This window comes from Equus quagga, chromosome 13 (genome assembly GCF_021613505.1).
Source record: "Equus quagga isolate Etosha38 chromosome 13, UCLA_HA_Equagga_1.0, whole genome shotgun sequence".
Classification (NCBI taxonomy): Eukaryota; Metazoa; Chordata; class Mammalia; order Perissodactyla; family Equidae; genus Equus; species Equus quagga.
In genome coordinates, this window is record NC_060279.1 from 88,943,781 (window position 1) to 88,953,007 (window position 9,227).

Here is a 9,227-nt window from a genome sequence, read left to right on the forward strand (position 1 = left end):
CCCCCCCCCCCCCCCCCCCCCCCCCCCCCCCCCGCAGTTCCGGGAGATGAGCGGCTCCCCGCACGCGCCCGTGTCCGACGTGGTCATGTTCGGCTACAGGTAGGCGAGGGCGGCAGCACCCCGGGCGGGCGCGGGCCCAGGGGGTCGGTCGCCTCCCTCACCCAGCTCTGCCACCAGGAAGCAGTTCGAGGCACCGACGCTGGCCGAAGGCTTCTCGGCGATTCTGGAGATCCCGTTCCGGCTGCGCCTGGAGCCGCGGCTCGAGCGCCTGTACCGCCAGTTCTCCGAGGGCTGAGCCGCCCCGCCCCCAATAAATGCTCTTTTTCTTTAAGTTTGGCCAGCGCTCTGCGGGGGAGGAGGGGGGGGTCTGGTGGGCCCCCCGCAAGATGCCTGCTGGTGCCCAGGCCGGGCTAGCGGCCGGTCCCGGGAGGGGCATGGGGGGGGCGGGCTCTGTCCCCAGCTCGGCACTCGGTTCCCCCCCCACGGCCCGCCGCCTCCCCTGCAGCGGGGACTCCGGCCTCTCAGGGCCACGGCTGCTGGCGGACCCCGAGAGCGGCTCTCTCCACGCGTGGCCGCCCCCGCTGTGACGCCCGCATGACCCAGCCCAGAGCTTGGCAAGGCCGAGCAGGTGACCCCGAGGCCGAGAGCCGGACCGCAGCTTCCGTGAGAAGCGAGCGCTCTGCCCGCCGGCCTTGCACCCGGGGCCTGGGCCCTGCGGCCATGGGGGCTGAGAGCGCGGCCAGGCCCGCAGCTCACCACCCATCCCAGGAGGCGGACCAGGCCCCGCCCACCCAATGTCTGCCTCCAGCGCAGCGGGGCCCTGAGTCCGAAGGGAACCGAAGGGAACGGGAACGCAGCTGGGGACACCGGGCAGGGGAATCTCAGAGCAGAGCACAGCCGGCCCCAGGAAGGCCCTTGAGGATGCGGCCACCAAGCCCTGCCCGCCCCATCAGCTGGGGACGGCCCGCACCAGGTCCCCGTTCCCTCCCAGCTCAGAGCAGCCCTAAGGCGGCCACCCGGGAATCTGTTAGGGCCGCACAGGCCCCGCCCAGCTGGCCCCAAACTCGGGGCGTGGGCCTAGCCGCCAGCCCTCTGGGGACCGACGGCGCCCAGGTGTGGGGACTGCTGTCCCTGGAGGGGCTCGGCCTCTCCCAGCCATGGCGTCTGGACAGCGGGCACGGCAGCCGGCGGGCTTTTAAAAGACTTTATTAGGGAACGTAAAGGGGTGGGGACCGTCCTCGGAGACATCTCAGGACTCTGTCCTCCATCTCGCTGGGCAGTTGCAGTCCCCAGGGGCCCCCGCTCAGAAGCATCTGACCTGGGGGCAGGGGGATGTTGGGGGGGCTGGACGCAGGCTCCAGGAGCCCCTGGACCCCCAGGCCTTGAGCCCCAAGGCCCCTGCCCGGCCTGGAGACCCCAGTTCTGCTGCCTCTGAGGGTGGGGGGCCTGGGGCTGGCGTTGCCCAGGAGGCCTGGGCCCACGGGGGACGGTCGTGCCTCTCTCTGGTCTCTCAAGGCCAGGGTCACACCACTTCCGGAACCCTCCCGGCACGTCCAAGGCTCCAGGCTGCACGCGACCCGGGTGCCACTCACCAGTCTTGGCAGGGGCCTCGTCTGTGACTCCTGGAGGGGCCCAGCCCGGGGGCGGCCACTACCCCCCCATCTGTGGGGGAAGCGGGGAAGAGTGAGCACGGAGGGGCCGCAGGGTGGGGGACCGCGCCCGGGGCGCCCGCCTCACCCCTCGCTGCTGCTGCTCCTGCTCCAGGTTCCGCTGCAGGACCTGCTGCTGGTTGGCGATGACACGCCGGATGCCACTGACGAAGGTGCCCTGGTCGTGGGGGATGAGGCCGATGAAGATCTTCTTCTCGGACGAGTAGAGCAGCATGAGCACGCGCACCTCGCATGCCGCCTTGTAGGAGAAGTGCACGCAGCCCGCCTGCGGCCGGAGCGCGGCGTCACGGCGGGCACCGGGGACCGCGTACGCCCCTGCCGCCGGCACCACAACGCCCACCCGGCTTGTCCTGGGGCTCCGTCCCCACAGCCCCAGGACCGCTGCCATCTGGGGACGAGGAGACAGACGGCCCAGGACTCTGCCCTGAGAAGATGGCGGCGCCCACTGCCCACAGTGCCACCGATGCCACACAGGCCAACACCCGGATCATCCCCAAAAAGGGACCTGGCCCACAGCAGACAGGGTGGGCCAGGACCACGACCCGGCACAAAGGCCACTCTGGGGAGACGTGCCCAGGAGGCCCGGCACTAAGGCCCCCCCCACCCCCCGGCATGCCCCCGAGGCCAGGGCAGCATGCTGACCGCTGACTCCAAGCGGGGGTGTGGCTCAGGGTCACCGGGAGGGGGACCTGGGGCTCCCGATCCATTTCCCAGCTCCTCTCTTCTCCCTCGGTGGCCAGGCCTCACAAGCCCCAGGGGAGGCTGGCAGCTCGTGGCCCACAGCCCCGGGCCCTACATGGGGACCCGCGTGCGCCCGGGGGAGGCCCAGCCAGAGGCACACGGGGCATTATGGGGTTCGCCGAGGGAACTCTATGCTTTTAGACTCTTTAATGTGGAAGACACACAACCAGCCCCCCCAGATGCACAACAGCACGGCTGTGGCAGCTACAGCGGACTGAGAGCCAGGAAGGTGACGTGGGCACCGACGTCACCCAGGAACGGCAGATCCCCACAACAGTGGACAGCGCCGGCTGCAGCCTCTGAAACCCCCCAGTCCAGCCCTCCCCACCTCACAGGTGGAGAAACTGAGGCCCAAAGAGGAAAGGACTGGGCCGAGACTCTCCAACAGCCAGACGGGGTGCTGAGGGGCTTGGGCTGGAGGCAGGCACGCCACCCCCACCGCCCGCCGCTGGAGCAGGGCCTCCGGGAGCCCCAGGAGGGAGCAGGAGGTGGGCAGGTGACGAGCCGGGAGCTCGGGGTCGGCACTGGACACTGGACCCTCCTGAGGCTGCAGGGGTCCAGTCCCGCCCCGGCCTTGAGGCCCCGCCTGAGCTTCTCCTTCCCCATCTGTAAGGTGGGTTAGGCCCCCAGAGCCCCAGAGCAGTCACGTGGCCCGGGAGCTGCTATCACTCTCCCCAGCCGCCTGTGGGGACACCGCCACTGCTGGTCTGTCTCACTTCAGTTTGTAAAGCCCTGCATGGACGTGGCCCCAGCCCTCCCCCAGCCCCCCTGGCGCCGGCCTCCCGCGGCCACACTTACAAAGCCGTTGTCCATGATGCGGCACAGGCTCTTGAGTGTCTCCAGGTCCTTGGTGAAGTGGAACTGCACCAGGCGCGAGTTCCGGAACAGCGGCACCAGGGTGGTCTGTGGGCAAGCCGAGGGGCTGGCAGAGCTTGGCACAGCCCATGGCCACACTGCCCGGTGGAGGGCCGAGGCCCAGGTCACGCCCTCACACAGGTCTTGTGACCCTCAGCAGGGCTGCGGGCCCCATGCCCCTGCCCTTGCTGGCCTCCACACACCAGGCAGGCCAGCCTCCAGCCACAGGCCCTTTGCACATAACATGCTTCTACCTTCCTCCTCCAGCTGGCAACTCAAAGGTCTCCTTCTTGGGGAAGCCACCCCCCCAGGTCCAGAACAGCTCCTGTCACGCTGACCTGGTATGCCTCGCACCCCCGTCACCACTCACCAGCAGCTGCTGTGGGATGAGCTGCATGTACAGCTTCCTCGGCCACTGCTCAGTCCTCCTGCGGGACACACGGCGACCGAACTCAGGAGGCCGGGTCTCACTGAGACGCCACCCCCGCCCCAGCCCGACACTCACAGGATCTCCCCTTGGTTCACGTAGACGTGCGACGGCAGCCACCTCTTCGACCGACTGTTGGGCTCAGGTCTGGGCTTTTGGGGAGAGAGAGAGGTGAGACCACCGGGAGCGGGAGGCCACGAGTCAGCGAGGATGCGCTGGTCCTGCGGCCACCCGGGCCACGGCAGGGCTCACCTCCTGCCACTCCATGACTCCACTCCAAGCCAGGAACTTGTTGTTGACGATCTGGACTGGGCCGGCAACGCCACCAGGTCCCACTGCCTGTGGGAAGAGACGGCAGTAATCCCCAGAGGCGGCTTCTGGGAACCGCAAAGCTGTCCCAGGCCACCCCAACCCTTCCTCCGTGCCCCTGCCATGGGGCCCATGCTGTCCCCGCCCGGCCTGCCCAGGAGACCCGCGCCCCAGCCTTCCTTCTGGCTGCCCGGCTCCAGCCTGTGCACAGCCCCAGAGGACTCCCCAGGGCTGGCCCGGCCCCTCAGCCTGGGGTACGGAGCCCATGGGGACGGCCCCTCGGCCTGGAGTACGGAGCCCGCGGGGATGGCCCCTCAGCCTGAGCAACCAGAGAATTTGATGCACAAACTGGGACCTTTTCAGGAGAGAGGGACAGCATGAATAACTGGTTCAGCATGAAACAGGACACGTGGTCATCTTCTGGAGCCCCCTGCCCCCCGCCATGGGCGTGCCCACCTGCCCCACCCCATGGGCAGCCAACCCTCCTGCCAGGCCCCTTGCTCGGGCGGCCCGGGCCCCGCACACCTGTTTGCGGGTGGTGATGACCTGCCGGATGGCGTTGACGAAGCCGCTCTGGTCGTAGGGGATGAGGCCCATGAAAATCTTCTTCTTAGACGAGTACAGCAGCATGAGCACGCGCACCTCGCATGGGGAGATGTGAGGGAAGAGCATGCAGCCCGCCTGGGGGGGGGCCAGGAGGTCAGGCAGCGGGGCACTGCCGGCCAAGCCAGACGCCCCTCCATGCCACCCGAGACCGCTCGTCCAGGTGATGAGGTCACCGTGGGACAGCCCAGTCCTCAGTGAGAGACACGCACACATGTGCCCCACGGAGTCCCTGAACCCCATGATCACGGTCAGGGCCAGGGCCTGGCACGTCCACTAGGGTGTAAGGACCTTGAGGTCTCCATCTACAACCCGGATGGAGGCAACCTGGCCTTGGGGCTGAGAGCACAGCCGTGGGACCCACCTGCCTAGTGCAACCACAGCTCTGCCACCTCCTAGCTGTGCGACCCAAGGCAAGTCACCTCAGGATTCCCGGCCTCAGTTTGCCCATTTGTAAAACGGCATAACGACAGCACATGCAGTAAGTGCCACATAAATGCTCCTGACATGAGATGCTGGTGCGACCTCCGTGGGACGTGGAGAATGTGCACCCGACAGACCGCCCCATCTGGGAGCCTGGAGAAAGGGCGTGTACTTCCCAGGCCACCTCCCGGCACCTCTGCCCGCGCTGCCTGCCTTTTCTCATCCCCAGGGCCTGCCCACCCGGGGAACCCGGCCCTGGGCTCCGGGATCCACGTGCAGCCGTGCAGCCGGCCCTCCCGGAGCCACCACGGGGGCAGCAGCATCGGCCGACAGTCACAGAGGGCACATGACAGCCACCTTCCCTGCAGCCTGCACTCCTGGGGGCGCTGGGGGCTGTGCAGGGCAGGCCCTCAGCAATGGTGCTGGACGAAGGGGTGACAGGGCAGGCAGGAGACCCCACCCCAGCCACAAGCCCTGGCCTGTCCAGGCCCTGAGGGAGCGGGATGTGCCTGGATGTGAGGGGTGTGGCACACAGCGCCCACTGCAGGCAGCGGCCGGGAGGTGGGGGGCCTGTCCCAAAAGGGACCAGGACTGGAGGGAACCCCAAAGCCAAGCTGTCTGGGGGTCCTGGGCAGAAGACGCACCCCCACCTCGTGCCACCCCCTCCCAGCACCCGCTGAAATTAGGGCGTGGACTCTGGGGCTGCAGGGCCCAGGCCGAGTGCCACTTCCTGCCGGCCCTGTGTTTGAAGGGCACTTCCCACACTCACTGGTCCGGTGGCCTCCAGGGGGTGTCAGCCCGACCATCGCCCATGACCCTCTGCCTGGCTCACCAGGTGCCCCCCAGGCTGCGTCCCAGGCCCAGGACAGCCAGCCCGGGCCTCCACCACCTGCACAGGCAGCTCTCAGCGGGGCCCGGATCCTCCGCTCTCCGCTGCACCGAGAACTTCTCAGACCCTAACTTCCCGGCGGGGACGGCGCATGGACGCTCTCCCAGACCCCCGGGAGCGCCGGCCTGCCACCCCGGCCCCCTCCGCCCCGCCCCGCCGCACTCACGAAGCCGTTGCCCATGATGCGGCAGAGCCCCTTGAGGGAGTCGCAGTCTCTGTTGGTGAAGTGGAACTGCGCCAGCTGCGAGTTGCGGAACAGGGGGCCCAGGGTCGTCTGGGGGCAACAAGGGGACAGCCGGTCACTGCTGGGGTGGTGGGGGCTCCGAGGCGCGGGCTGGGGGGCTGGGGGCGGGTCTCACCAGCAGCTGCTGGGGGATGAGCTGCATGATCAGCTTCTGGGGCCACTGGTCAGTCTCCCTGCGGGGAGAAGAGGTCAGGGGACGCCGGCCGCCCGTCCCTGCCCCCGCACACCCGCCCGGCACTCACAGGTTCTCGCCCTGGTTCACGTAGGCCTGGCAGGGCAGGGCCCGCTTCAGCTTCGCTGTGGAGTCCGAGTAGGGTCTGCGCTTCTGTGGCGGGAGCAGGAGGGGTCACTGGACACAGCCCAGACGCCCGGGCCTGACCCCCCCCGCAGGGCAGCCCCACAGGGACTGGCAAGGGGACCTGACCGAGCTCACCTCCTGCCACTCGAGGACGCCGCTCCAGGCCAGCAGCTTGTTGCTCAGCCGGTGTTCGCCTACAGCCAGGCCCCCGAGGGTGAGCCCGGGTGAGGAGGGCCCGATGGGACCCAGGGCCCCGAAGACCCGAGCACCTTGCTGCAGCAGAGGGGGGTGGGGAAACTGAGGCTGGGGGACGCACAAGGACAGGCTGTCCCCCACACCCCCATCCCCATGCTCAGACCCAAATCGTCCACTCAGAACTCCCGGGACCAGATCTAAGCTCCTCGTCCTAGGGGTCAAGACCCCACGTGGTTGACCCCCACATCCTTTTCCTGCCACCACCTCCATACTCCTCCCACCCAGAGGCCGTCTGTCACCTCATCACTGGCCCGTGTAGGGTCCCTGAGAGCCACCGCCCGCTTCCCCCTCCAGCCTTCGCTCCAGCTGTGCTCTTGGCCAGGAATGCCATCCCCACCCCCAAGGAGGTGCCACCCACCCGTTCTCCGGGCCTCGTCAATTCTGGGTCCCTCTGTCGAGACCCAATGCAGAAGCCAGCTCTCCGGGGCTCCAGGGCCTCCTCGAAGCCCCCACCATGCACCAGCCAGCCTGGGCCGTGTGTGTCTGTCTATCTGGCACGTGGTCCGCCCCATCCCGCCCCTCCAGGGCTCCCCGTGGCCCTCCAGACAAAGTCCAGACTCTTCCCTCTGGCTCCTGCCAACCTTCCCAGGCGGTCGCCGACCTGCCCTCCCCACATCAGGCTGCCCCAGGGAGGCGGCGACCAGAAGCACACAGAACAGAACCAGCTGGGAGGTGGGGATGCATCTGGAAGAGGGAGGGGGGCAACACCTGGAGGGGCCTCCCACACAACATCTGGACAGGGTTTGCGTAACACCAAGAGAAGCTTCCAGCAACAGAGCCCAGGAAGGCTGCACGTTCTCCTCCCGGGGCACTCTCCCAGCTATCTTTTTTCAAATCAAACACATCTCAAAGCAAACAAGGGCGGGCTTCGGAAGAGCCAGGCTGCAGGAGACCCACGGCACCCTCACCAGCAAGTACCTCCAGGGAGCAGGAAAACCCGAACGGTTGTCACTGTCATTTTATTACTAACGGGCATTTCCCAAATTTCCTATAAAGCTTCTTGTCCCAGAATAAGGACACACAGGACCAACTTTGTTTTTGGGGGGGGGCTTAAAAAGCAAAGCAACCTAAGGAAGCAGGCTCCCCATCCGGGCAGGTGGCCCCGGGATGTGGGCAATCGCACGAGACGAGGAAGAAACAAGAGCGTATCCTGGTGTGAGCACACCAGCATGTCTCAGGGTTGAGTGTGTCTGAGACGGAGAAGGGTGCTGAAGCCCTGAGTCTGCAGGTTCCACAGCTGGAGCATCGGAGGGAATGGAGTGAAAGCCCACAGCTGGAGGAGCCTCTGGCATTCACACGAATGCACCTAAGGACCTCGGCAGGGTGCGCGCCGGGAACACACATTTACGGTCCGCTTAGCTGGGACGGCAGGCTGAGCGTGCAGGACTCGAAAGCCATCTCATCCCGAGCGTAAAGACCAGGGATGCCCGCGTGAAGCTCGGGCCCACCTGCAGCAGCAGGATGCCCACGGCAAGGCAGGAGGACCGAACGGAAGGACCAGGCTTCAGGACAACCCTAAAGGAACCCTGCCATCTGGGGCTGCGCCTCCACGTCAGATTTGCCGTCTACTCCTTAGGAAGGTCTACTCGAGACTTGGGAAGAGAAGGAAAGCCTTAGGGTGCATGTTTAAGGACCCAGGAAGCGCTCCTGAACGACTAAATGTGAACGCCCAAGGAAGCGGGGAAGGCAGTGGAGAAAGCGCTATGTTTAAGTTTGGGGAAGAGTTCAGAGTCTGGACATCTCCGTTTAAGACGCCAAGAAGCCTGTGTGAGACTTGTCTCGAGCTGCCACAGCTCCACGCCGTGCCCAACGCGGGGCAGTGTACTGAAGAAGTGAGCGTGAGCGCCAGCCTAGGGCAACACGCACATCTGGGCAACCGTGAGCACGGCAAACGGCGGGGTGTGCGCTCTCAGCGCTCCAGGTAAGGAAACCTTATCCAGCTTTTTGCAAAGCAGGTGCCTGCCTTAGGGCTGGGGAAGCCCGTGTAGCTTGGTGTTCCTGCAAACCGGGATGCTGATGTCTAGGGTGTGCAATCCGTGAGGGCATCCCCCATCGGGGCGAGCGTGCAAAGCGGGGCGCACACGGCGCGGGCCCGGGGAGAAGGCCCCCGGGTGCAACACCTGGGCGCGTCAGTGCCGTACGCGGGTCGCCGGGCCCCGCGCCCCCACCCCGAGAGACACCAACTTTCCGATCGGAAAAGGCAGCGCGCACACCGAACGCCCGCCCCCCGCCCCGCGTTTAAATCGGGCCGCGGAGTCAGCAGTAATTTGAGCCCTCCCCGCCCCCGTACCCCACCCCCGCCCCCCGGCCCGCACGCGTAACAAAGGGGCGAGCCCGGCGCGTACCACCCGGGCTTCCACGGGGGCAGCGGGCCCGGCGGAACCCCCCTGGGGCCACCCGGGAGCCCACGGCAAGGAGGGGGCGACGGACAAAGACGCCAGCCCGGGGAAGGGGCCGGCGGGGGTGGGGCCGTGGAAGGCTCTGGAAGAAGGGCGGGGGGCTCACCATGGGAG

At 67.2% G+C, this 9,227-nt stretch overlaps 2 protein-coding genes across 2 annotated transcripts in view; one reads left to right on the forward strand and one right to left on the reverse strand.

Annotated features, from left to right (window-relative positions):
- The window catches only part of PNKP (polynucleotide kinase 3'-phosphatase), a 6,100-nt gene extending 5,771 nt beyond the window's left edge, over positions 1-329 (forward strand). The window contains exons 16-17 of the mRNA XM_046683320.1: positions 38-99; positions 178-329. Coding sequence (XP_046539276.1) covers positions 38-99; positions 178-295 — 180 coding nt within the window. The 3' untranslated portion in view covers positions 296-329. The remainder of the gene's footprint in view (positions 1-37; positions 100-177) is intronic.
- An 861-nt stretch (positions 330-1,190) lies between these two features.
- The window catches only part of MED25 (mediator complex subunit 25), a 35,257-nt gene continuing 27,220 nt past the window's right edge, over positions 1,191-9,227 (reverse strand). Inside the window, exons 20-32 of the mRNA XM_046682144.1 lie at positions 8,063-8,162; positions 6,595-6,946; positions 6,404-6,486; positions 6,277-6,334; positions 6,084-6,191; positions 4,528-4,683; positions 3,946-4,032; positions 3,772-3,845; positions 3,637-3,694; positions 3,210-3,314; positions 1,738-1,935; positions 1,593-1,662; positions 1,191-1,318 (exon numbers count right to left, since the gene is read on the reverse strand). Coding sequence (XP_046538100.1) covers positions 1,651-1,662; positions 1,738-1,935; positions 3,210-3,314; positions 3,637-3,694; positions 3,772-3,845; positions 3,946-4,032; positions 4,528-4,683; positions 6,084-6,191; positions 6,277-6,334; positions 6,404-6,486; positions 6,595-6,946; positions 8,063-8,162 — 1,391 coding nt within the window. The 3' untranslated portion in view covers positions 1,191-1,318; positions 1,593-1,650. The remainder of the gene's footprint in view (positions 1,319-1,592; positions 1,663-1,737; positions 1,936-3,209; positions 3,315-3,636; positions 3,695-3,771; positions 3,846-3,945; positions 4,033-4,527; positions 4,684-6,083; positions 6,192-6,276; positions 6,335-6,403; positions 6,487-6,594; positions 6,947-8,062; positions 8,163-9,227) is intronic.